The sequence below is a fragment of the Lissotriton vulgaris genome, chromosome 6 (genome assembly GCF_964263255.1).
Source record: "Lissotriton vulgaris chromosome 6, aLisVul1.2, whole genome shotgun sequence".
Classification (NCBI taxonomy): Eukaryota; Metazoa; Chordata; class Amphibia; order Caudata; family Salamandridae; genus Lissotriton; species Lissotriton vulgaris.
Window position 1 is genome coordinate 324,242,799 of NC_141694.1, and position 27,324 is coordinate 324,270,122.

A 27,324-nucleotide genomic window follows, 5' to 3' on the forward strand; every position below is an offset into this window, starting at 1 on the left:
AAGGAAGGAGTGCATCTTGCTTCAATACATTTGTTTTCCCCTTCTAAAACTGGCATTTTCAAAATCCTAATGTAAAATCTGTCTTTACCATAAGAGAGGATTTTTCATTACAATTCCAAGGACACCAAACATGCCCTGAAAACCTGTTCTCATTTGGAAATTACAACTTATTAAATGTAACAAAGTATCCCAATGTTATCCTATAGGAGAGGTAGGCCTTGCAGTAGTGAAAAAAGAATTTGAGTTTTTCACTATCAGGATATGTAAACTTAAAAAGCACATGTCCAACTTTTAAATACACTGCACCCTGCCCTCTTGGCTGTCCAGGGCCTACTCTAGGGGTAACGTATATGTACTAAAAAGGAAGGTTTGGGCCTGGTACAAGGTTTAATTTGCCAGGTCGAAATGGTAGTTTCAAAATACACTCACAAGCTGCAATAGCAGGTCTGAGACAGGTTTGCAGGACTACTTAAGTGGGTTGCACAACAAGTTTTCCAGGCCTACATTGCACTTAATTTAAAGGCACTGGGTGAATGTAGTACCACTTTAATAATCCACATTTGTAAAGCGCACAATCACCGTAAGGGTCTCTAGGCGCTGGGGGCCGTCGGGAAGATTAAGCAAGCTATTGCCCAGAGTCACATGGTGCTGGGCTAACCTGCCACCGAAGCCAGGGATCGAACCGTGATCCCCAGATTCCAGCATCAGTCGCCCTGGCCACGGCGACTTACAGGTAAATTAGATATTCCAATTGGGTGTAAGCCAATTCTACAGTGTTTAGAGCAGCGAGCACAAGCACGTTAGCGCTGGTGAACAGTGGTAAAGTGCACAGAGTCCTAAACCCAGCAAAACAAATTCAGTAAAAAGTGCAGGGTAAAGGCAAAATGTTTGGGGTAACTCCAACAGTAGGTAGTTGCATTCCCTCAGTGAATGAGTGCTGGTGTTCCTGTTGTGCCCTCTAAACCATGGCACGTAGACAAAGGACGTTTCACATTTGCTTTATAGAAAAATGTATGTAACCTTATCGAGACCGCAACATCAACAATGGAAAAAGTGAGGAACAAAATAAAGCGGAGTCGAAATGGAGAAGAGTAAAGGAGAATGGTGTAATTAGATCAGAAGCGGTGATGGAGGGGGCGTGACTGGGGAGGGAGAACTGAATGAAGTAGGAATGAGATGGATATGAGAGTGTATGACAGCGCAGGCAGCAGGCAGGACTGCAGCCTGTGGTTACGGTGGGCGTGTGCTGGTTCCATCGCTCCTGCTCCGACCGCACAGCTGACAGCAGTGGTCCTCTGGGAGGGACATGAACACTGGAGACCAGACACGCCCGTGGTGCCTGCAGTGCACTGGAGCCAGGGGCTAGCCCCCGCGCGCCCTCCCCAGTCCGACTGCCCTGCTCCATCCAATGTGCCTGTGTGCACAGGTCAGTCTGTGAGGAGGAGCAGGCGGGTGCGGCACTGCAGGCTCCAGAGCCTGGGAATGGCGGCAGCGCCGGGGTTCACGGAGGTGGCGCCGTGAAGGGGTGCAGCTCTCACACCGGGCTCTGCAGATACCAGTGGCCGAGCAAGGTGGCATGGGCAGTGGGAGCAGCGCAGCTAGGAGGAACCGCGGACGCAGCTCCGGGGCCGCCCCGAGGAGCCGGAGCCCCAGTCCGGGCAGCAGCAGCTGCAGCGACCCCTGCCGAGTCCCGGCAGAAGAGCCTCCACCCAGCCGGCCGGTGGGACCGCGGGACTGTCCCGGACCCCGCTTTGCTTCGGACCGCCCTCCAGGCACGGAAGAGGATGACTCGGATGGGGAGCTCGACAAGGCGCTGGCGGAGTTTGAGGACCTGTGTGAGCCGCAGCGGGGGCAGCCTCAGACTGATCCAGGCAGAGGGAGCAGCCGAGAAACACCCGTCGGCACGTGCGACCCAGTGCCCGGCTCCAGCCCTACTCTCATCCCCAGCCTGGAGCTGGAGGGCACCGCTGCCGGTGCGGCACCAGGATGGGCAATGCCGGACCGACCCCCGCGGGACGACGAGGTGCCCAGCTGGGGACGTGGACACTGCAGCACATCCCGCCTCACGGAGCAGCGTGGGATCCGCCCTGGCACTGTAAGTACTGCCCCTATTGCCTATGCTACCAGTACTGGCCAAAGCTCAGAGAAGCAAGAGCAGAGAGAAGCAAGCGCTCAGAGTAGAGTCAGCACAAGCACGAGGGTAGCTACAAACGCCACAGCAAATGCAGTCGCACCGCGTCCCACCAAGTGAGGGGTCAATTCCCCATCCAGTTACATCAGGGCTTTAAGTGGGATAAAAAAACTGGGGGGTCTCTCAAAGGGGCGTGGCCAGTGTAATTAGGGGCGTGGCTTTAAATCACTTAAGCAAAAAATCTGTGCTTAGCATAGTGTGCCGCCCGACTTGCAATTTGATGCTCCGTCATTGCATCCAGATATTTGATACAAGTAACATCATACATACAATAAGTAAGGAATGTTGGCTTTGTCAATGGTTATTACTTCCAGAAGATAAATAAGCTGCAACTATAACTTGTATATAATATTGACAAAGCTTCCAATTAAATCCTTGGTGACCCTACCACAATGTTGCTGCTCCTGAGTTTCAGAAAGAGAAGGGAAATCCAGAAAAAAATGACTCTTAAAGGATTTCCCTTCTCCCACAACTCTCCCCTGGCATGACGTCATGCTGTAACTTCTCTACTACTAAGTGAGCAGCACACATCCATGTGCCTGGTGCTGTCTGGAAACGGGTCTCCATCAGGCTTTGTTTTGAGCCATGGCACTTTTTTCCGGACTGCAGTGACAGCAAACAGCGCTCATTACAGTCCGGGAAAAAAAACGGGATGCCTGTGTTAGGGCTCAAAACAGAGCCCGATAGAGACCCGTTTCGAGGCCCCCAGAAAAAAACTGCCGGTGCTCCGACCCCTTGAGACCCGGCCCACTTAAAGCCCTGAGTTACATCCTTTACCATTCAGGGGTTTTCCTGTCTGGCTAGTTAGGGCCCCATGTGTTCTTCCTTTGCCACCGCTCACAGTGTAAGATTAACCTCCATGGTCCACGGTACAGCGAGCACTGACCTCTGCAGAGCGAAACAAGGGCAGAGAACATACTGGCTCCGCGGCACTGTAACTCACCGAACCATGCAAAGAATGCAGGGACACCGCCAGGCACTGTATGTCTGTCACTCATGGAGTCGGAGGGAGGTCTGAGCACAGCCAGGCGCTTTAAGCCACTCACAAGTGGTCTGGAGTTCAGCCAGGCACTGCGAGTCACCCAAACTAACCATGACATTTGAGCAAAGTCAGGCACTCTACTTCACTTACACTTCAGGGCCACTTTCTTGAACACAACCGGGCACTGTAACCCAGCCACACTCACAAGAGGACTGAAACTCATGCAGGCACTGCGGATCACCCACACTCACAGACAATTCTGAGCAAAGTCAGACACGGTACGTTAGACGCCTCACACTTACAGGGACACTTGAACCCAATCGGATACTCTAGCACGCATATGCTCGGGTGTGTGTGTGTGGGGGGGGGGGGGGAGGGGGTAGGGGGTAGGCACTGTAAGTCACCCGAACTATTTGTGTATTATCGTATTACCGGCACTGTGCAATACCCAACCTCACAGGGAGCCTTAAGCACACTCGGGTACTGTAAGTCAATCGGTCAGGGGTTGGTAAAGCACAATTACTCACCTGTGAGGGTCTCAAGGCGCTTGGGGGGAAGGGGGCGGCTTCGTTGAGAGCTGGGGGCATCCGAAAGCCAGGCCTTGAGGTCTTTCCTGAACTGGGGCGGTGTGGGAGATTGCCAGATGTTGAGGGGGAGGGTGTTCCAGGATTTAGCTGCGAGGCAGAAGGACTTTCCTCCTGTTCTAGTCTTGCTGATATGTGTGACAATGACCAAAGTCACTTCACTGTGCACGGAGCGGGAAAGGAGGCAATGCAGCCAAACAAGAACCAGAGCACTCACACCTGTACCATCCAACTCGTGTAATCAGTAATTATAATCCTCCTGCTCAATGCATTTTGATGACCTATTCCTTCAAAACCCCTGTCACCTTTTACAACATGTTACCCTAAACCTATTGCTGCACCAACACCGTCCCTTCTAGAAAACTCCACCGAAATCCAATACGTTATTTCCTAAGCAATTAGAAGTTGGGATTGGCTCTGTGCACACAATGTCACAGTTCCTCTCACACAGAGCAATGTTTGCAATGTCATGTCAACACTGAGCCAACTGGTCCTCATTTGGAATGCCCAGCCTTGATTTGTCCCTATGTGTCAGCAAAAATGTCCTCTCCAGCTGTATCAAACGGGACTTTTAGCCCAAAATTCACATATTCTGCACAATGTTATGAGGATTTGTAAAGCATGCCTGCACAGGAGTGTACATGGTGCTGATCAGGTGAGAATCTGATAACTCCTATGTCGGATGGGAAGCTATTAAAAAAGCCAGGTCTTCAGCTTCTTGCAAAACTCAAAAATTGAGGAGGCGGCTCTGGTCATTGCGCTCTTTAGGAGCTATTTTTTTGTTTTTGGAAGACCTTTATTGTGCACAACATTGTTGTCATACAGTGTACATTTCGTGGCATGCAAGGGCTGGTCAGGCCATTCATAGTCAAGTGGATCCACAAGTGAGTGACACAGCCATTTAGCCGGTAACCCGGGGGTCCGGCGGCGATATCCATAGACTTGTATTTACAACATTTCGGTAGTCAGTTGTATAAATGATAGGTCTGCGTTTTATCTTTTATTGTTTTCAGTTTCAGTTTCAAGACTTTATTTCGATTTCATGAAGAAACCATAAAAGTAAACATAGACAATTTTTAAAAAGACATTGGAATTAATCAACCATAAAATCACAATACATGTTTACAAAATTTTTCTAAAACCAAATTCCATCAATATCTATTTCTGATCACCAAAGCTGATCTAATAAAGTTTAAAACGGCATTATTTTTAAAAAAAGAGAAAAGGGGATCAGGGAAACTAAAAACTTTTCGTAGCTAGAAAAAATATATATATATTATACGAAATTCTAATGAAAGAAGAAACAGCATTTTTACGTTGGCCCTTGTGTTCTTGATATCTGGGTGGATGGAAAGCTTGGATAAAAGTCATGTAAGTCCCAGATACGAATTGGGCCATCCCCCTCTTTATACTTGCAGGATCGTAAGTAAGGGGCTGTTTTCCTTTGCTTGAACCTAATTAGGACCAAGTCCCCTGGAATGTTTTTTGGCAAAGTGCCCAACCACCCCACCCTCCTAACACTTAAGATCCCCCCCATCTAGGTCAGGTGGCAGAGGTCTGTTAGTCTGTAACCAAAACATGGCCTTATGTAGTAAGTCTTGGCATGTTTCAACTTTTCCGTGAGTTAGTGGTGGAATCCCGGAGACAACGGTCACATAGGGGGCGGCTTCGGGGGGTAGGTTTATTCGTGGCATTCTAATAGGTTCAATTTTTGCCTCAATGTGGTTTGTTTGTACCAACGATATAGTTTGAGAATGCGCATTCCTGCGGGAATTCAGTATGGGTTTTTCCAGGGCAATGAGGGGGATCGGAGGGTCTGATGATGCTGGTTTGGTTCCTAATGTAATATGTGTTTTAACTATCAGTTCAATGTTAGATATCCTGTCCCCCAGATCGTTGATTTTTTCCACCAATGGTGAAATTAGGGAGGTTAATAGGTGCTCGAGCTGGGCCCATAAAGTTGGTTGTGGGAATGATGGGGAATTTTCCATTTTTCCATGCTCCATATGCCCCGACACAAAGCTGACATTGGAGTGGTGCTGAGAGGGACTGGGGCATAGTTTTGGAGTTTTGGCTGGCTTCCCGTTGATGATGGCATCATCGGTCTTTCTTTTGGTGTTCTGCCCGCCCGGTAGTGCTATGAGTGGAGATTGGAGTTTGTTAACACACAGAGGTGACATCTGCAGGGTGGCGTTAAAAACCTCTGGGTTGGTGTCTGTGCTTATGGAGGGTAAAAGGTCAGGGATATATTGAGTTCCACACATGGCATTAAGCTCCTCCCAGATAGACATGGTATGATGCAAAATGGCAAACAGTGGGCTGATAGAAATGGTAAGGTCCCGGCCTCTTTGTGCCTCTGAGGGCCACAGAGGGCCCGCCCTTTGCCCGGGCTTAGCCCGGCGCCGTCCCCCACGCGTCCCGCGGGGCGGGAGGTGTTCCGCGTTCTTGAGGCGCCTCCAGGCGCAGTGGGAGCGTCACGAGCGCGCCAGGTCCCGGGGCTGCTGGGAAATGTGGTTCCTGGTTCCCGGTTTGGCCTGGAGCGTCCCTGGTTTGTTGTCGCGTTTGCCGTTTCCCTCACGGCTGGATAGGTGAAGGGTTTTCCTGGCTGCTCCCCCCCACGGCTCCCCACCGCCACAGGTAAGGTTTTCTGAGATGCCCCCAGGCACGCTTGGTGCTCCGCGTTCTTGAGGCGCCTCCAGGCGCAGCGGGAGCGTCACGAGCGCGCCAGGTCCCGGGGCTGCTGGGAAATGTGGTTCCCGGTTTGGCCTGGAGCGTCCCTGGTTTGTTGTCGCGTTTGCCGTTTCCCTCACGGCTGGATAGGTGAAGGGTTTTCCTGGCTGCTCCCCCCACGGCTCCCGACCGCCACAGGTAAGGTTTTCTGAGATGCCTTATCTTTTATTATTAGCATAAACATTGCAGGTTTAGTCAAGCATTAGTACTGTTGTGCTCAGCGCTCAAGTCCCCACTGAAGATCTGGGAATCCGCAGTGGTTAAGCAATAGTGGGGGAGCTGTCGATAGGTGGTGGTTCAGACGTGCGTGCATAATGCCGACGCGGGTGTGGCGAAACTTGTAACGGTATAGCTCACTGAAGCATAGGAGCAAACGGTTAAGCTTGGCGTGGCTTGTCTGCAGCCATTGTGTATGGAGACCAGGATATCCGGTAGTGTGGTGTATATGCATCTCTCCAGTGTTGTTAGTAGGAGGTCGCAAAATAAAAGACGGGGGGTGATGGTAGGTGTACGGCGTCTCCTGGTCGTGGTCTAATGTGGGTGGGGTTGCGGTGCGAGCCCGCATCTTACTGCAGTCCTTGGGCGCTGTCGAAGCTCAGCAGTCGGCAGGCGTCATGCGTTCTGTAAGGGGGTCGTTCCTTGCTAGCTGTAAGATGCATCGGTTGTCTTCATCTGCAATAAGGAAGGGTCTGGTCGGGAAACATGACCAGTGAACTAACTGTCCCCTATGTCTATACAACGGTGGGAAAGAAAAAACTCTGTAATCGGGGAGGCAAGGGAGGTCAGGGGAGGGGGGGGGGGGCGGAGATCAGTATGGGTTCCTGTGGAGGGTCAGCTGGTACAAGGCGAGGTGTAGCAGAGTGTTCCGTATTGCGAGAAAAGTGGGGGTGAGGGGGAAACAGGGGGGGGGGAGGGCTGTTAGCATGTGCCTGGTTAGGCCGAGGTGGGAGTGTCCTTAGGTGCACCGCGTGGGGTAGGCGTCAGGCGCATGGCAGAGAGGCATAGCGTTCAGTACCCGCTAGGATGGGGCTTAAGGCTTAGAGCCTAGGGAAGCAATGGACGCAGGGGGAAGGGGATATAGTGCTGTGATCACTGTGGTCGTTGGCTGGCGTCGTAGTGGCGACGGGGCTTATTGTTTCAAGTTATCCCTTGCTCCTGGCAGGTGCGCTGGAATGTCTTAAGGAGGTCGTCCCAGAGCTGAGGGATGGGGAATTTTCGAAGTCCTGCGGTTTCCTCCCATAGGAGGACCATGCTTTCCGCCCGCGCCCAGTTGGTAAAGGAGGTGTACCAGTGTCGAATGTGTGGGGGGCCGTGGCTTTCCAGTGTTTAGTAAGTAGGCATTTCGCCGTTATGAGTCCCATATCCCAGAAGCGCGCCTGTACTTTGTTAAGTTTCGTGCGTTTGTACAATCCCAGGATGCACGCCTCCCATGTGCGGGGCATCTGTCCCTCAGTGTTGTGTGTGAGTAGCGCTGTGACGTCTTTCCAGTACGTTCGTATGTCAGGGCAGTGCCATAGCATGTGCAAGAGGTCTGCCCCATGTAGGGAGCAGCGTGACAAGCAGCAGTCGTGATTGCGAAGTACCTGTTAATTTTGTCGGGTGTGAGATAAGCTCGGTGTAAAATGTAGAATTGAATGATTTTAAAGCGGGGGTTGAGTGGAATGTTTGTCGGTCCGGCTAAAATCATCTCCCATTCCTGTTTTTAGATACTCATGGGGGCGCACCAAAATGAGAGTCCAAAAAAAGTAAGTAGAGAAATGTTCTTTATTTATCTTTGTTCAGCAAAAAAAAGGCACATCAATAAAATATGTAGTGAGATCAGCCAACGCGTTTCACTCCCTACCAAGGAGTTTCTTCAGGGCGCTGCGAATATTTTCGGTAAGTTGTCCTTTGTAGGATCCCTCTGTGACCACACTGGTATTTTCTCGGTCGTTATTCCAGCCTATTTCTTTAAAAAACTTTTGGAGTATCTCTCTTCCCTTATCTTTTCTTGTTGTCGTGGACTTTGTAGGTCTTGTCCAAAAAAGTAGTTCTGGTACTTCAAAAAGCTACCCGTCCCTGGTTGTATTTGTTCTAGGTGGGTAAAGTGCTGTAATGACCGTCGTCAGTTTCGGCGTCTCGGCATGCCTGGAACCAGCCAAATTTGGGTTTGCGTCCAGGCAGCGGTGTCCGAGGTAGTGTCCTCCAGGTGGTTACCTCTTAGCCACCCCGTCACCCATTGCAGTTGTGCTGAGAGGTAATACAACTCCATGTTGGGAACCGCTAGGCCTCCCGAATCAGTGGACATATACAGCTTGGTCAGTGCCACTCGGGGGCGGCCCGCGTTCCAGATGAGGCTGCGCAGCAGGACCTCTAGGTCTCGAAATATTCTGTTGGGCGCATACGTGGGAATGTTGGCAAAATAGTACAGCAACCTAGGCAGCACAATCATTTTGGTCAGTGCTTTTCGGCTAGGAACATTGAGGGGCAAGGTGTTCCAGAAGCTGATTTGTGCCCTAATTGAGGCAATCGTCCGCAGGAGATTCCCCTCCAGGACGCCCATTGGGTCCCGGTAAATTCGTATCCCTAGATATCGAAAGGTGGTAGGGTAACATTGTAATCTCCCTCCGCCCAGGCGGATGTCGCACTCAGGTGTGTCCGGGCTGAAGGGATAGGCCCCCGATTTAGCCCAGTTGACTCGCAGACCCGACATCTCCTCGAATGTCTCTAACATACAACAGTAAGTTGTCTGCATAGAGTGACACTGCATGTAGGCCGTCCGCCAGTGGTAACCCCCATTCAGGTCCCTGGGCCCTGAGAGTTGTGGCGAGGGGTTCCATAGCCAGTAAAAACAGTATGGGCGATAAGGGGCAGCTTTGTCTAGTGCCTCTCCGCACTCGGATTACGTCCGAGAGCAGGGCGCCCGTGCGGACCCGAACTGTTGGTTTGTCATATAGGAGGCCCACCATAGCTGTGTAGTCATCCCCCAGCTGGCACTTCTCAGTAACCGCTCTCAGGTACGGCCACTCAACCGAGTCAAAGGCCTTTTCCAGGTCTAATATCAGGCATCCTGCTCTGGGCCATTGCTGGACTGCATACTTCTGTATCCGGAAGAGGCGGCGGATATTGTGGGAGGTGTGTCGCGTCGGGACAAAACCGTTCTGGTCCTGGTGTACCAGTCGGGGTATGTGAGGGGCCAGTCTGTGGGCTAATGTGGAGGCTAGTATTTTGTAGTCCGTGTTTAGTAGCGCAAGGGGGCGGTAAGAGCCCATCCGTGTGCTGTCTTTGTCAGGTTTAAGGATAGAGATCAAAGTGGCTTCATTTAACGTTGGGGGTAAGGCCGCGTCATCTGCAGCAGCGGCATACATTTTCAGGAGTTCCGGGATGAGGATATCAGAGCTAGCCTTATAGAATTCGGCTGGGAGACCGCCCGGTCCCGGGGATTTGCCGTTAGACAAGTTAAATATAGCTTCGCGGATCTCGTCTGGGTCAAGCGCGGCTCCCAATTCGTTCTGCTGGGCAGTTGTGAGTTGTGGCATCTGCAGAGGGGAAAGGTAGTCAGCAATGTCAGGGCAGGGGCTTGGTAGCCGGGAGCGATATTATGTTTCATAGTGGGTGGTGAACGCTTCGTGTATGTGGCGCTGAGTGTATAGTAAGCCTCTTCCTTCCACATGTATAGCCGTTACTGGGGTCGAGCGATTTTCCTGTGATATCAGCCAGGCCAGGAGCTTGCCAGGCCTGTCACTCAGGTGATGTGTTCTCGCCGAGTGCGCTGCGTAATTGATGTTGCGCAGTCGTTCCAGTAGTCGTGCATGTTCTGCTTGCGCCCCCTGTAACGAGTCAGCATCTCCTCCAATAGCCTCCTCCTCTCTGTCGAGCAAGTCGGATTCTATTCTAGTGAGGTCTCCTTCCAACTGGTGCCTTATGTGTCCCTGTGTTCTCAAGCAGTGGCCTCGGATCACTACCTTGAATGCATCTCATTCTACCTGGGGAGAGGATGCCGTGTCTGCGTTTTCCTCAAAGAATTGGGCAGTGCGTGTAAGGAGGTAGTCGCGAAAGGTTGCATCAAGCAGTAGCGGGGGCTGTAATCGCCAGGTGGGTACAGGGGGGCGTGGGCGTTCCCAGGATATAGATAGAAAGTGTGGGTTATGGTCTGAGTGCGTGCGTCCCATGTATCGCGCATCTGTTACTAGAGGTAGGAGTTCGGTGGATGCCATGAACCTGTCAAGGCGGACATGTAGATCGTGGGCGCCAGAGTAATAGGAGTAGACCCGCGCTCCGGGGTTGCGCAATTTCCAGACATCATGGAGGTCCCACTGCGCAGCCCACCCAAGTAATGCTTTTGTGGCACCCTGCGTGGGTGCATTAGGTGCAGGTGGGGAGGAGCGGTCCAGTGTTGTGTCAAGTGTGCAATTGTAGTCCCCGCCCAGTATCCATGGAGCCGCGTGCCAGGTCGCCATTACAGTGGAGAGGCGCATCAGGAAGACTCCCTGATCTACATTAGGTGAGTATAGGGACACTATAACCACCTGTTGCCCATCTAGTCTGCCTTGCACGGCAACAAATCTACCCTCCTGGTCTATGGTGGTATCAGTGGCTGTCCAGGGGGTTCCAGGACGAACCCATATAAGTGTGCCGCGAGCAAATGAGGAGTAGTCTGTGGCATAAAGTTGGCCACGCCATCTGCGGTGTAGTGCGTGTACCTCTGTCTTATTCAGGTGTGATTCTTGGAGCAGTGCTATGTTTATCTTGTGTCTTTTCAGGTATGAATAGATCTGGTAGCGCCTGGCCGGTGTGTGCATTCCCCTGACATTCCAAGTGCATTTTCGTATTTCAGCCATATCTACCATTCGTGTAGCATTCCCCCATCTTCCCCACATCTCAAAACCCCGCTTGCAGTTCCCCACCAAGTCCAGTGTCCCATCCTCAACGCAAAAAGGTTTCCAGACTTAAACACAGTGTGGAATGTTCTCCAGTGGTACAGAGGGGTAAGGAGGAGAGGGAAAACATGTAGCCTCAACTTGGCAACAAAATTGAAAATACCAAAAAGGTCGGCTGCACAACATGTCGCCGTCCAAACGCTCTAATGAGCTCGTAAACTATACAGTTCTAGGGGTTATCATGTGGCTTATTCGTGTGAGAGCAGTAGTTACAGTGTGGTTCGTGGGGAGTGTAGCATCCCCCCCGGGTGGGTAAAGAGGCCGTCGCTGTCCGGCGGGTGCCCAGGCCCCGCTGTTCGGTATAGTGTCAGTGGCTGCCCCAAGTGTCAGTCGTGGGGGTAGGGCCCCCAGGGGAGATCCCTCTCCTCGAGCAGCTAGGGCAGCGGCAGGAAGTATATGCGACACTGCAGACTTGTCACTTGTTCCTTGCCAGTGAGTGGTCGGGTCGAGTGTAAAAAGCAAGAGGTTACTCACAGTGTCTGGTTCGTTCCTGATCCCTCAGGCTGGGGAGTTGGTGCCCAGCTGTGTCCGCGCTGCATTCCGGAGGCGTGGCGATTCTCGGCCCCTGGCTAGCCGAAAAGGTCTGCTGTCTGAGGCGTGACTTCTGGAAGCTCCTCGGAGCACTGGTTGTCAGGTAGGCCGTATACCGCCTCATCGTCTGTTAGGGATGCGGTCGGGCTGGCGTTCGGGCGCGGCGATTGGGATGGAGAACTACTGATTTCCACCACCTTGCGTAGGGCATCTCATTGGTCCTGTAGAATTTGATCCATGGACGGAGAGTGTGTCGCCGCTTCTCGATTCTGTGGGGATGAGGGTGTCCTGCGGGGGCGCCGTCTTCTCGGTCCCCGAGTTCGTTCTGTGGTGGCGGTTCCTTGTGCTTTCCGAGGTGCGTTTGGCATCCCTTCATCTAGCCAGGCCTCCGCTTCCTTCGGGTTTGTGAAGAATAAGCATGGGCGAATTTTGCGAATCTGGCGTTCGCGAATTTGCGTATTTTCAAACTCGCAATCCGCAAAATTCGTGAATTTGCGGATTTTTTTGGTTTTTTTGTGTTCGCAAGGGTTTCTGCCAGTTCGCGAGGGTTTTGTACCAGTTCGCAATTGCGAACTTACTTGTTGGCACGCAATGGTCGCGACTATGTTGTTTCTACGTCTGGTTCATCATCACAGGTTCACAGCACCCTCTGTTTCAACACTGCCACCATCTGTTTCACCCATGCCACCCTCTGGTACATCAATGCCACCCTCTGGTTCATCATCACTGTAGATTATGGGGGGGAAAAGCAAGCACACCTGCCCTGCTTCAACTGACATGAATTAATTTGGGGTTGGTTTATTAATGTGTCACTGTTTTAAAATTCCAGTCTGGCACCTGCTTCCTTATCTGTAATTTTTTTGTTTTTGGAAGACCTTTATTGTGCACAACATTGTTGTCATACAGTGTACATTTCGTGGCATGCAAGGGCTGGTCAGGCCATTCATAGTCAAGTGGATCCACAAGTGAGTGACACAGCCATTTAGCCGGTAACCCGGGGGTCCGGCGGCGATATCCATAGACTTGTATTTACAACATTTCGGTAGTCAGTTGTATAAATGATAGGTCTGCGTTTTATCTTTTATTGTTTTCAGTTTCAGTTTCAAGACTTTATTTCGATTTCATGAAGAAACCATAAAAGTAAACATAGACAATTTTTAAAAAGACATTGGAATTAATCAACCATAAAATCACAATACATGTTTACAAAATTTTTCTAAAACCAAATTCCATCAATATCTATTTCTGATCACCAAAGCTGATCTAATAAAGTTTAAAACGGCATTATTTTTAAAAAAAGAGAAAAGGGGATCAGGGAAACTAAAAACTTTTCGTAGCTAGAAAAAATATATATATATTATACGAAATTCTAATGAAAGAAGAAACAGCATTTTTACGTTGGCCCTTGTGTTCTTGATATCTGGGTGGATGGAAAGCTTGGATAAAAGTCATGTAAGTCCCAGATACGAATTGGGCCATCCCCCTCTTTATACTTGCAGGATCGTAAGTAAGGGGCTGTTTTCCTTTGCTTGAACCTAATTAGGACCAAGTCCCCTGGAATGTTTTTTGGCAAAGTGCCCAACCACCCCACCCTCCTAACACTTAAGATCCCCCCCATCTAGGTCAGGTGGCAGAGGTCTGTTAGTCTGTAACCAAAACATGGCCTTATGTAGTAAGTCTTGGCGTGTTTCAACTTTTCCGTGAGTTAGTGGTGGAATCCCGGAGACAACGGTCACATAGGGGGCGGCTTCGGGGGGTAGGTTTATTCGTGGCATTCTAATAGGTTCAATTTTTGCCTCAATGTGGTTTGTTTGTACCAACGATATAGTTTGAGAATGCGCATTCCTGCGGGAATTCAGTATGGGTTTTTCCAGGGCAATGAGGGGGATCGGAGGGTCTGATGATGCTGGTTTGGTTCCTAATGTAATATGTGTTTTAACTATCAGTTCAATGTTAGATATCCTGTCCCCCAGATCGTTGATTTTTTCCACCAATGGTGAAATTAGGGAGGTTAATAGGTGCTCGAGCTGGGCCCATAAAGTTGGTTGTGGGAATGATGGGGAATTTTCCATTTTTCCATGCTCCATATGCCCCGACACAAAGCTGACATTGGAGTGGTGCTGAGAGGGACTGGGGCATAGTTTTGGAGTTTTGGCTGGCTTCCCGTTGATGATGGCATCATCGGTCTTTCTTTTGGTGTTCTGCCCGCCCGGTAGTGCTATGAGTGGAGATTGGAGTTTGTTAACACACAGAGGTGACATCTGCAGGGTGGCGTTAAAAACCTCTGGGTTGGTGTCTGTGCTTATGGAGGGTAAAAGGTCAGGGATATATTGAGTTCCACACATGGCATTAAGCTCCTCCCAGATAGACATGGTATGATGCAAAATGGCAAACAGTGGGCTGATAGAAATGGTAAGGTCCCGGCCTCTTTGTGCCTCTGAGGGCCACAGAGGGCCCGCCCTTTGCCCGGGCTTAGCCCGGCGCCGTCCCCCACGCGTCCCGCGGGGCGGGAGGTGTTCCGCGTTCTTGAGGCGCCTCCAGGCGCAGTGGGAGCGTCACGAGCGCGCCAGGTCCCGGGGCTGCTGGGAAATGTGGTTCCTGGTTCCCGGTTTGGCCTGGAGCGTCCCTGGTTTGTTGTCGCGTTTGCCGTTTCCCTCACGGCTGGATAGGTGAAGGGTTTTCCTGGCTGCTCCCCCCCACGGCTCCCCACCGCCACAGGTAAGGTTTTCTGAGATGCCCCCAGGCACGCTTGGTGCTCCGCGTTCTTGAGGCGCCTCCAGGCGCAGCGGGAGCGTCACGAGCGCGCCAGGTCCCGGGGCTGCTGGGAAATGTGGTTCCCGGTTTGGCCTGGAGCGTCCCTGGTTTGTTGTCGCGTTTGCCGTTTCCCTCACGGCTGGATAGGTGAAGGGTTTTCCTGGCTGCTCCCCCCACGGCTCCCGACCGCCACAGGTAAGGTTTTCTGAGATGCCTTATCTTTTATTATTAGCATAAACATTGCAGGTTTAGTCAAGCATTAGTACTGTTGTGCTCAGCGCTCAAGTCCCCACTGAAGATCTGGGAATCCGCAGTGGTTAAGCAATAGTGGGGGAGCTGTCGATAGGTGGTGGTTCAGACGTGCGTGCATAATGCCGACGCGGGTGTGGCGAAACTTGTAACGGTATAGCTCACTGAAGCATAGGAGCAAACGGTTAAGCTTGGCGTGGCTTGTCTGCAGCCATTGTGTATGGAGACCAGGATATCCGGTAGTGTGGTGTATATGCATCTCTCCAGTGTTGTTAGTAGGAGGTCGCAAAATAAAAGACGGGGGGTGATGGTAGGTGTACGGCGTCTCCTGGTCGTGGTCTAATGTGGGTGGGGTTGCGGTGCGAGCCCGCATCTTACTGCAGTCCTTGGGCGCTGTCGAAGCTCAGCAGTCGGCAGGCGTCATGCGTTCTGTAAGGGGGTCGTTCCTTGCTAGCTGTAAGATGCATCGGTTGTCTTCATCTGCAATAAGGAAGGGTCTGGTCGGGAAACATGACCAGTGAACTAACTGTCCCCTATGTCTATACAACGGTGGGAAAGAAAAAACTCTGTAATCGGGGAGGCAAGGGAGGTCAGGGGAGGGGGGGGGGGGGCGGAGATCAGTATGGGTTCCTGTGGAGGGTCAGCTGGTACAAGGCGAGGTGTAGCAGAGTGTTCCGTATTGCGAGAAAAGTGGGGGTGAGGGGGAAACAGGGGGGGGGGAGGGCTGTTAGCATGTGCCTGGTTAGGCCGAGGTGGGAGTGTCCCTAGGTGCACCGCGTGGGGTAGGCGTCAGGCGCATGGCAGAGAGGCATAGCGTTCAGTACCCGCTAGGATGGGGCTTAAGGCTTAGAGCCTAGGGAAGCAATGGACGCAGGGGGAAGGGGATATAGTGCTGTGATCACTGTGGTCGTTGGCTGGCGTCGTAGTGGCGACGGGGCTTATTGTTTCAAGTTATCCCTTGCTCCTGGCAGGTGCGCTGGAATGTCTTAAGGAGGTCGTCCCAGAGCTGAGGGATGGGGAATTTTCGAAGTCCTGCGGTTTCCTCCCATAGGAGGACCATGCTTTCCGCCCGCGCCCAGTTGGTAAAGGAGGTGTACCAGTGTCGAATGTGTGGGGGGCCGTGGCTTTCCAGTGTTTAGTAAGTAGGCATTTCGCCGTTATGAGTCCCATATCCCAGAAGCGCGCCTGTACTTTGTTAAGTTTCGTGCGTTTGTACAATCCCAGGATGCACGCCTCCCATGTGCGGGGCATCTGTCCCTCAGTGTTGTGTGTGAGTAGCGCTGTGACGTCTTTCCAGTACGTTCGTATGTCAGGGCAGTGCCATAGCATGTGCAAGAGGTCTGCCCCATGTAGGGAGCAGCGTGACAAGCAGCAGTCGTGATTGCGAAGTACCTGTTAATTTTGTCGGGTGTGAGATAAGCTCGGTGTAAAATGTAGAATTGAATGATTTTAAAGCGGGGGTTGAGTGGAATGTTTGTCGGTCCGGCTAAAATCATCTCCCATTCCTGTTTTTAGATACTCATGGGGGCGCACCAAAATGAGAGTCCAAAAAAAGTAAGTAGAGAAATGTTCTTTATTTATCTTTGTTCAGCAAAAAAAAGGCACATCAATAAAATATGTAGTGAGATCAGCCAACGCGTTTCACTCCCTACCAAGGAGTTTCTTCAGGGCGCTGCGAATATTTTCGGTAAGTTGTCCTTTGTAGGATCCCTCTGTGACCACACTGGTATTTTCTCGGTCGTTATTCCAGCCTATTTCTTTAAAAAACTTTTGGAGTATCTCTCTTCCCTTATCTTTTCTTGTTGTCGTGGACTTTGTAGGTCTTGTCCAAAAAAGTAGTTCTGGTACTTCAAAAAGCTACCCGTCCCTGGTTGTATTTGTTCTAGGTGGGTAAAGTGCTGTAATGACCGTCGTCAGTTTCGGCGTCTCGGCATGCCTGGAACCAGCCAAATTTGGGTTTGCGTCCAGGCAGCGGTGTCCGAGGTAGTGTCCTCCAGGTGGTTACCTCTTAGCCACCCCGTCACCCATTGCAGTTGTGCTGAGAGGTAATACAACTCCATGTTGGGAACCGCTAGGCCTCCCGAATCAGTGGACATATACAGCTTGGTCAGTGCCACTCGGGGGCGGCCCGCGTTCCAGATGAGGCTGCGCAGCAGGACCTCTAGGTCTCGAAATATTCTGTTGGGCGCATACGTGGGAATGTTGGCAAAATAGTACAGCAACCTAGGCAGCACAATCATTTTGGTCAGTGCTTTTCGGCTAGGAACATTGAGGGGCAAGGTGTTCCAGAAGCTGATTTGTGCCCTAATTGAGGCAATCGTCCGCAGGAGATTCCCCTCCAGGACGCCCATTGGGTCCCGGTAAATTCGTATCCCTAGATATCGAAAGGTGGTAGGGTAACATTGTAATCTCCCTCCGCCCAGGCGGATGTCGCACTCAGGTGTGTCCGGGCTGAAGGGATAGGCCCCCGATTTAGCCCAGTTGACTCGCAGACCCGACATCTCCTCGAATGTCTCTAACATACAACAGTAAGTTGTCTGCATAGAGTGACACTGCATGTAGGCCGTCCGCCAGTGGTAACCCCCATTCAGGTCCCTGGGCCCTGAGAGTTGTGGCGAGGGGTTCCATAGCCAGTAAAAACAGTATGGGCGATAAGGGGCAGCTTTGTCTAGTGCCTCTCCGCACTCGGATTACGTCCGAGAGCAGGGCGCCCGTGCGGACCCGAACTGTTGGTTTGTCATATAGGAGGCCCACCATAGCTGTGTAGTCATCCCCCAGCTGGCACTTCTCAGTAACCGCTCTCAGGTACGGCCACTCAACCGAGTCAAAGGCCTTTTCCAGGTCTAATATCAGGCATCCTGCTCTGGGCCATTGCTGGACTGCATACTTCTGTATCCGGAAGAGGCGGCGGATATTGTGGGAGGTGTGTCGCGTCGGGACAAAACCGTTCTGGTCCTGGTGTACCAGTCGGGGTATGTGAGGGGCCAGTCTGTGGGCTAATGTGGAGGCTAGTATTTTGTAGTCCGTGTTTAGTAGCGCAAGGGGGCGGTAAGAGCCCATCCGTGTGCTGTCTTTGTCAGGTTTAAGGATAGAGATCAAAGTGGCTTCATTTAACGTTGGGGGTAAGGCCGCGTCATCTGCAGCAGCGGCATACATTTTCAGGAGTTCCGGGATGAGGATATCAGAGCTAGCCTTATAGAATTCGGCTGGGAGACCGCCCGGTCCCGGGGATTTGCCGTTAGACAAGTTAAATATAGCTTCGCGGATCTCGTCTGGGTCAAGCGCGGCTCCCAATTCGTTCTGCTGGGCAGTTGTGAGTTGTGGCATCTGCAGAGGGGAAAGGTAGTCAGCAATGTCAGGGCAGGGGCTTGGTAGCCGGGAGCGATATTATGTTTCATAGTGGGTGGTGAACGCTTCGTGTATGTGGCGCTGAGTGTATAGTAAGCCTCTTCCTTCCACATGTATAGCCGTTACTGGGGTCGAGCGATTTTCCTGTGATATCAGCCAGGCCAGGAGCTTGCCAGGCCTGTCACTCAGGTGATGTGTTCTCGCCGAGTGCGCTGCGTAATTGATGTTGCGCAGTCGTTCCAGTAGTCGTGCATGTTCTGCTTGCGCCCCCTGTAACGAGTCAGCATCTCCTCCAATAGCCTCCTCCTCTCTGTCGAGCAAGTCGGATTCTATTCTAGTGAGGTCTCCTTCCAACTGGTGCCTTATGTGTCCCTGTGTTCTCAAGCAGTGGCCTCGGATCACTACCTTGAATGCATCTCATTCTACCTGGGGAGAGGATGCCGTGTCTGCGTTTTCCTCAAAGAATTGGGCAGTGCGTGTAAGGAGGTAGTCGCGAAAGGTTGCATCAAGCAGTAGCGGGGGCTGTAATCGCCAGGTGGGTACAGGGGGGCGTGGGCGTTCCCAGGATATAGATAGAAAGTGTGGGTTATGGTCTGAGTGCGTGCGTCCCATGTATCGCGCATCTGTTACTAGAGGTAGGAGTTCGGTGGATGCCATGAACCTGTCAAGGCGGACATGTAGATCGTGGGCGCCAGAGTAATAGGAGTAGACCCGCGCTCCGGGGTTGCGCAATTTCCAGACATCATGGAGGTCCCACTGCGCAGCCCACCCAAGTAATGCTTTTGTGGCACCCTGCGTGGGTGCATTAGGTGCAGGTGGGGAGGAGCGGTCCAGTGTTGTGTCAAGTGTGCAATTGTAGTCCCCGCCCAGTATCCATGGAGCCGCGTGCCAGGTCGCCATTACAGTGGAGAGGCGCATCAGGAAGACTCCCTGATCTACATTAGGTGAGTATAGGGACACTATAACCACCTGTTGCCCATCTAGTCTGCCTTGCACGGCAACAAATCTACCCTCCTGGTCTATGGTGGTATCAGTGGCTGTCCAGGGGGTTCCAGGACGAACCCATATAAGTGTGCCGCGAGCAAATGAGGAGTAGTCTGTGGCATAAAGTTGGCCACGCCATCTGCGGTGTAGTGCGTGTACCTCTGTCTTATTCAGGTGTGATTCTTGGAGCAGTGCTATGTTTATCTTGTGTCTTTTCAGGTATGAATAGATCTGGTAGCGCCTGGCCGGTGTGTGCATTCCCCTGACATTCCAAGTGCATTTTCGTATTTCAGCCATATCTACCATTCGTGTAGCATTCCCCCATCTTCCCCACATCTCAAAACCCCGCTTGCAGTTCCCCACCAAGTCCAGTGTCCCATCCTCAACGCAAAAAGGTTTCCAGACTTAAACACAGTGTGGAATGTTCTCCAGTGGTACAGAGGGGTAAGGAGGAGAGGGAAAACATGTAGCCTCAACTTGGCAACAAAATTGAAAATACCAAAAAGGTCGGCTGCACAACATGTCGCCGTCCAAACGCTCTAATGAGCTCGTAAACTATACAGTTCTAGGGGTTATCATGTGGCTTATTCGTGTGAGAGCAGTAGTTACAGTGTGGTTCGTGGGGAGTGTAGCATCCCCCCCGGGTGGGTAAAGAGGCCGTCGCTGTCCGGCGGGTGCCCAGGCCCCGCTGTTCGGTATAGTGTCAGTGGCTGCCCCAAGTGTCAGTCGTGGGGGTAGGGCCCCCAGGGGAGATCCCTCTCCTCGAGCAGCTAGGGCAGCGGCAGGAAGTATATGCGACACTGCAGACTTGTCACTTGTTCCTTGCCAGTGAGTGGTCGGGTCGAGTGTAAAAAGCAAGAGGTTACTCACAGTGTCTGGTTCGTTCCTGATCCCTCAGGCTGGGGAGTTGGTGCCCAGCTGTGTCCGCGCTGCATTCCGGAGGCGTGGCGATTCTCGGCCCCTGGCTAGCCGAAAAGGTCTGCTGTCTGAGGCGTGACTTCTGGAAGCTCCTCGGAGCACTGGTTGTCAGGTAGGCCGTATACCGCCTCATCGTCTGTTAGGGATGCGGTCGGGCTGGCGTTCGGGCGTGGCGATTGGGATGGAGAACTACTGATTTCCACCACCTTGCGTAGGGCATCTCATTGGTCCTGTAGAATTTGATCCATGGACGGAGAGTGTGTCGCCGCTTCTCGATTCTGTGGGGATGAGGGTGTCCTGCGGGGGCGCCGTCTTCTCGGTCCCCGAGTTCGTTCTGTGGTGGCGGTTCCTTGTGCTTTCCGAGGTGCGTTTGGCATCCCTTCATCTAGCCAGGCCTCCGCTTCCTTCGGGTTTGTGAAGAATAAGCATGGGCGAATTTTGCGAATCTGGCGTTCGCGAATTTGCGTATTTTCAAACTCGCAATCCGCAAAATTCGTGAATTTGCGGATTTTTTTGGTTTTTTTGTGTTCGCAAGGGTTTCTGCCAGTTCGCGAGGGTTTTGTACCAGTTCGCAATTGCGAACTTACTTGTTGGCACGCAATGGTCGCGACTATGTTGTTTCTACGTCTGGTTCATCATCACAGGTTCACAGCACCCTCTGTTTCAACACTGCCACCATCTGTTTCACCCATGCCACCCTCTGGTACATCAATGCCACCCTCTGGTTCATCATCACTGTAGATTATGGGGGGGAAAAGCAAGCACACCTGCCCTGCTTCAACTGACATGAATTAATTTGGGGTTGGTTTATTAATGTGTCACTGTTTTAAAATTCCAGTCTGGCACCTGCTTCCTTATCTGTAATTTGCTTTATGTTGCAGTGCAATTTTTTTTTCCAGGACCTTTGTGACCTACTTGTAGCTATTCTATGAGCCTGCTGTGAGGGTCAGAGCAGGGTCATACAATTGTTGCAACTAGCAAATGAACTCTGGAGGGGCCCCAGTCAGGAAGCACTACAGGGAATGGTTACTAATGATGAGTTTAAACTTTTGCACCTGCTGATTGCTTTCAGTTTTGCAAAACTCGTTTTTCTGCAATTTCGCGGGATTCGCGGGGCGCGAACTTGCGCGAGATCGAATTCGGAAGCCGCGAATAGACTTATAGACATATTTGACCTACCACAGGTTGTAATTTAAGTTGGGAGCATGCAATGTTGTCCTGAATGTGCATCATCCCAATGCACTCCACTGACACTTTCCAGTGTGCTCATTCTCAGAAAGTGATTCAGAAAAGGGGGTGGTGATGAACAGAGTGTCTGAATTAAGCAGACCACTCTTACCCAGTCCAAAGATCAGGGCTTGATCCATCACCGTTTTTCAGCTCACTGCACCATCCCAGCTCAGAACGTGGCTATATGCAAATTAGTCTGACCCTGGCCCAGTGCATCATGGGAACAGGGCAGACCAAACTACCAAGCCAATTCTTATACTGGGAAGGAAACAAGCTACCGGGGACCGGTTTCTGGCATTTCAGCCGTCTTCGGCCCGACTTGCTTGAATCCTGATGGTGCAATGAGCTAGGGACTCACATCTGAGTATACCCTTCCATGCTTATGGTGGACAAAAATCAAGCCCTGATCGTTGGACTGGGTAAGAGTGGTCTGCTTAATTCAGACACTCTGTTCATCACCACCCCCTTTTCTGAATCGTTTTTGGCCACTATAGATGTGGCAGGGTATACTCAGACATGAGTCCCTTTCTCACTGCACCATCAGGAGTCAAGCAAGCCAGGCCAAAGACGGCTGAAATGCCAGAAACCGGTCCCTGGTAGCTTGTCTCCTTTCTGGTGAAGAATTGGCTTGGTAGTTTAGTCTGCCCTGTTCCCATGATGCACTGGGCCAGGGACAGACTGATTTGCATATAGCCAGGTTCTGAGCTGGGATGGTGCAGTGAGATAAATAACGGTGATGGATCAAGCCCTGATCTTTGGACTGGGTAAGAGTGGTCTGCTTAATTCAGACACTCTGTTCATCACCACCCCCTTTTCTGAATCATTCTCAGAAAGTGCCAACAGTGGTGGGGAAGCCCGACTGGAGCCTCCAACTACACGATTAGATTGCACGTTCAACACTCCACATAACTGATTCATGCAAGAATAAGCTTATCCAGTCCAGGTTGTTGCTTTGCTGTCTGTGAAAAATCGATTTTATAAGGGTGTAAACAGGAATGCAAAACCTGTGAGCCATGAGATCTTTGCCCGAAATATAGTAGTGTCTGCCTAAGTTTCTTGGTATGTGCCATCCTGCTTTTACTTTATTGAAAATAAGGTTGACATTATTGTTGACAGTGTCTTAAAAAAACCTCAAAAATCACTCGATAAGGATATAGGACCTTTTCAAGATGGTCGCCTTTGTGACCTAACCCTAGCTTCTAAGAAGCTACTCTTCCATGACGGATGCCACTATTACCCGGTTCGTATATAGTACAGGTAAATACACATTTCAATGTGTATCCAATAACATCTGCCATGGGTAACCCTTCTCGCCAAACTTTTTCTTCAAGATAATTATTCCGATGTTGATCTAAGAATGTTGGCCCGACCTTCCAAATCCAAGATGGCCGCCAAAGGAGGGTGGTAGTAAGGGTGCTTTAGAGGTCCACATCCCGTGTTGGCAGTCCCCGGTTTCAGTAAAGCGTCTTCCGGGTTTTTTTTCTCAGTAACTTTATTGAGTGTCGCCCGCTCACACTGCGGGTCGGAAAGGGTGTGTTTTGGTTGTAGAATGGAGATGGTGGAGCAGGGATAGCAGCGTTCCACCCCCCCAGCCAGCCAGCATCATGGGGCAGTAGCACAGGTCTGCGGCCAGCATGAAGTACAACGAGAAGGAGCTGCTGTCCTTGTCCAAGCAGCCGGCAGAAAAGGCTGAAGAACTACTCATGAAGGGGCTCAAGAAGGGCAGCGGTAGGTCAGCTAGTATATCCGCCTCTCGCAGCATCTGCTTGAGTGACAAACACATCAGGAGGGGTACTTTAAGATGCCATCAACACCTAATGTGTTATGTGTGATGTCTGATGGTGTTGGAAGTATTTGGGCATAGCTGTCAAGTTTCCCAGGTCCATAAGTGACATGCTGCTTCAATCCAGCTTTTTTCCTTTTCATTCTGGGACTTGTAGTCCTATTTTATCATGGAATAAATTAAACCAGTCCCAATATTCAAAGAAAAAACCTGGACCTGGGAAACTTGGCTGAGCTTTTTGGGGTACTGATGAAAATTTTTTGAAGTGTGCACCAAATGACAAGCACCACTGTGATTCCCAGGGGATACTAGGGTCCGTCGCTTATATTGCTTTGAGTGAATAATCAGGTGACAGTTGATGCGGGGCCATTGAAGGGGAGGGTTTATGTTGTGTGGGGGGGAAGTGTGACCACCCCAAAAGAGACTGCAGCATAAAAATTTCAAATGAGAAGTGGGCAGCGTGATGCACAAAGGAATGACGAACATGCTACTGTCGAGGTACCCGATACAGAGGATGCACCATATGAGTCCGAAAGATGATAGACACTGATGGTATATCACATTAAGAGGAGGGTGTCCTATGGTTAGGGGCTCTGACGAACAATTATGGCGAAGCATTGTTTGGGAGAAGGGTAGCATGTTGAGGGATTTATGTGGAGGATTTGTATAATTAAGGGTTTCACTGATGTGTTGATAATGGGCACAGCCAGCAAAAAATGTGAGGGTACAGTGGGTTACTGGATGTTTGGATCATTCTGGATTATCTAGTAACCAGTGATCCAGCGCTCTGATTGAAAAACTGTCTCATAAACGCTACCCATCACCTCAATACTCACCATTAGTCATGAAATACATATAAAGACCCATAAACCAATGAGACAATTTTTGAGCAACTGAATCAAACTAGACACATATTATTTATACTATTATATACAACTGCAGTTTATTTATTTTCACCATGCTTTTAAACATTTATTATCTATTATTTAGACCACTAAGGCGATTGAATCAACTGATGGTAACTAGACCATGAATAAACAAGACCAGCTTGTCTCTTCTTCTAACCTAATTTTATTAACTTTATTATTTCATAAAGAAAAAGCATTTACATTTTAGAATCTTTATTTTATAAGCAATTAAGAAGGCAGCATTTTGATAAGGAAATGAATTTAAAACTGAAATTTTCAAACAAGCTCAGAAAAACGAAGTATTAGTAGAATAACAGTTACCCATTCCCTAAATCTATTTCCCTGACTATTTCTCACTTCACCTGAAAAGGAAAAATCATTTAAACGTCTGCTGTCCTTACATGCGCCAAAGGTCCATCAGCATGTCACGTCATTCAGAAATCGGAAAGTGAGAGTTTTTTCCTTGCTCATAGTGTCAGACTTTATACCTTTCTCTCTAGCTAAACTTTCTACATTTTACATTCTTTTAAGCAAATCCGAGCTTATCATTGGCTGTCCTGTGTCAGTCCATGAGAAAATGTATTAGGTCATCTCCGACTCTTGACCAAGTCCAGGCTTCAAATAAGCCCTATTGTCTTTCATTTCCACATCCTTCAGCTTCCTCAAGAAAGTTACTTTTTCCTCGAGTTTCGAACATTTACTTCCTAGCCTTGGCAGACACTTTAAGTTCCTGTCCTTGAGCCTTTCTTCCATGAGCACGTTCAAGCACAACCAAAGAACTGCTTTTCATTTCACAATGACATTGCAGTAAAAATCTTCACTGCTACGCATGTGCAAATTCTTCACTCTGGACAAGCTTTTGCGGCTGCAGCTCTGTCAGCCATATTTTCTGAACCACCTTTAGGCCTCATTTTGGAAACTATTATTAAACAAACACTAGACATCAATTAATTAAAGAATTGAGACCCATTCTGTTACCCGCCCCCTTTACTAATTAATCCTGTTAATTATGTTACCTAGCAAAAGCACAGTCAAGCAGCATTATAATTACTTTTCCTTTTCGAACAGCCCGAACTCCATAAGCTCTTCATCACAAAAAACATAACATAAGCACACAAAATAAGCACATGCCATTAATTTAACTGCCGCATTTAATACTGATAAAGACAATAGACAAGGTTAGTTTATTATTTTTTTCTTTGCGCATGCAACATAAAGCACATTAGTGTATCCCGCGTGTATTGATGAATGTATTCTTAAACTAAGTTGATTAGTTATTTCACCACATGCTTATTAATTCAATTACTTGTTATGGGAGATTAACTTCACAAGTTTGAAAAGCCTGGCTAGAGAAACAGCACAGACTCCCTGGTCTGAGCGGGGCATCTTTGCAGCCCACTCAGACCAATCCCGGTACTGCTCTGATAGTATGAGAGCAGCACCAGGATTTTGGTTGGCTTATGTAGAGCCCTTGAGGACAATATGGCCAGGGGACTATTACTTGGAGAAATAGAATGTATCACACTGTGTTGGAAGTGACACAAGACTGGTTCTACAACAAGGAAATTCAAGGCAGCCGCCAATGGCTTCCACCAGCAGATAAGCAACAAACTTCCTTCGAAAATAACAAATATGTCCCTGTTACTATGGGTAGGGTGGGAATAACATCACACTTTGCCTAATGGTCCGGCCTCCTTTACAACTCCACAAGATCATCCACGTGCATGTTAGACTTTGCCTAGTGTGGTAGCAATCCTTGCACAGCTCTGGAGTTGCATTTATATGAATATAATTTTTACATCAAAGCTGCCAATTGATCTTTGCCATGAATATATGTGTACAAGTGTACTAATAAGCTGTCGATCTGTTCATCGTGGGTTTTATCTGCCTAGATGATGCATGTGGGTGAAGGAAACACTGTGGTTGCACTGGGTAGCTTAGGCACAAGAATTTGACAAGCTATAAACTCTTCCCGACACTTCATCTGTGAAGAGGAACTGCCATGTTAGGCCGTGTACCATTCATAAGTTCTCCTGTAGGCAGCACGGATGTGTGCACAGTGTACTAGCATGACTCTTGCATTCATTTGAGCATTTAAATATTGTGTGTAACACTACTCTGGAGTGCTGGGACATACACATTTAGGAGGCACTATTTCAAAATTACCAGTAATTACCTGTCTAGAAGTTTGTATATAGAACACAGGTGTCTGGAAACTTTGCCCCTCATTACAAGTCAGGCGGAGTAGAATTACCTCTTGGAATTCCACTCCGCATGACTCCAGGTGGGTTGATTTTTCTACAATGGGGTCCATGTTTATATTTTTGTTGGGTTGCCTTTACCTCACCTAAGGTAACGCAAGGGCAACTAAACGATAAAGTCAGATTTACTAAGCAACGCAAGGCCACCTAGCATACCCTGCAGTGCTTGGTAAATCTGAAGTTTTGCTGCCTTGCATTACTCTGCACCAAGGAGGCGTTTCATAAGTGTAGCATAGGTGTTCCCACACACCCACCCATGGATTTTGGTGCATTCTCAGTATTACCATGAGTGGTAGACCAGGGAATGCTTCAAATCAAAATGCTACGCCTTCCCAAAGGAGGCATAACAATGAAAAATGTGTTTATTTCTTCTAGTTCTTTCTCCTTTCTATGTAAGTTTCAAAGGTGTCCCTTCCTGCACAAAATCAATCCTGCCTGCAAGCTGTGTTGCTGTGTTGTGTTGTGTGACAGTGTGATAAATCTGGGCCCTGATTTTTTTAAATGTGGGAGTAACAGACCCAAGTTTATAGGGCGGTAATTGAACACAGTAAACTCCTATCAGGATTTGGCTGCAGCAGCAGCCAGGCCTCATTCCCCATTATTCACCTATCATGAGGAGCATCCCTTGCTCCCCTGCAAGACAACACCTTCAACTTCCCTCCTTCACACCAGACCCCCTTAGGACCTGCACACCTTTACCACCTGCAGGTATAAAATGTATGTTTTAAACCCGAAATAATTGATGCATTTCTTTGACTATCTCACCCCTCTACCTCTACCTCTCTAGCTTTAACTCATCTTTCTTACTAACCTTTCTCTCCCTAACTCAGCTCTCTGTATACCCCCATCCCTCACTCCCCCCTCCCAATTACTCTCAGCCCACTTTTCCGACACTTGCTTAATCAATCAATCATGGTTGGCAAAGCACAACTACTCACCTGTCAGAGTCTCA

General features: G+C 49.8%; 1 protein-coding gene across 1 annotated transcript in view; it reads left to right on the forward strand.

The window, feature by feature from the left end:
• The first annotated feature begins 1,200 nt into the window (after positions 1 to 1,200).
• LOC147707304 (uncharacterized) overlaps positions 1,201 to 27,324 on the forward strand; it is a 103,830-nt gene continuing 77,706 nt past the window's right edge. The window contains exon 1 of the mRNA XM_086926351.1: positions 1,201 to 2,095. Within this exon, the coding sequence (XP_086782477.1) occupies positions 1,577 to 2,095 (519 nt within the window). The 5' untranslated portion in view covers positions 1,201 to 1,576. The remainder of the gene's footprint in view (positions 2,096 to 27,324) is intronic.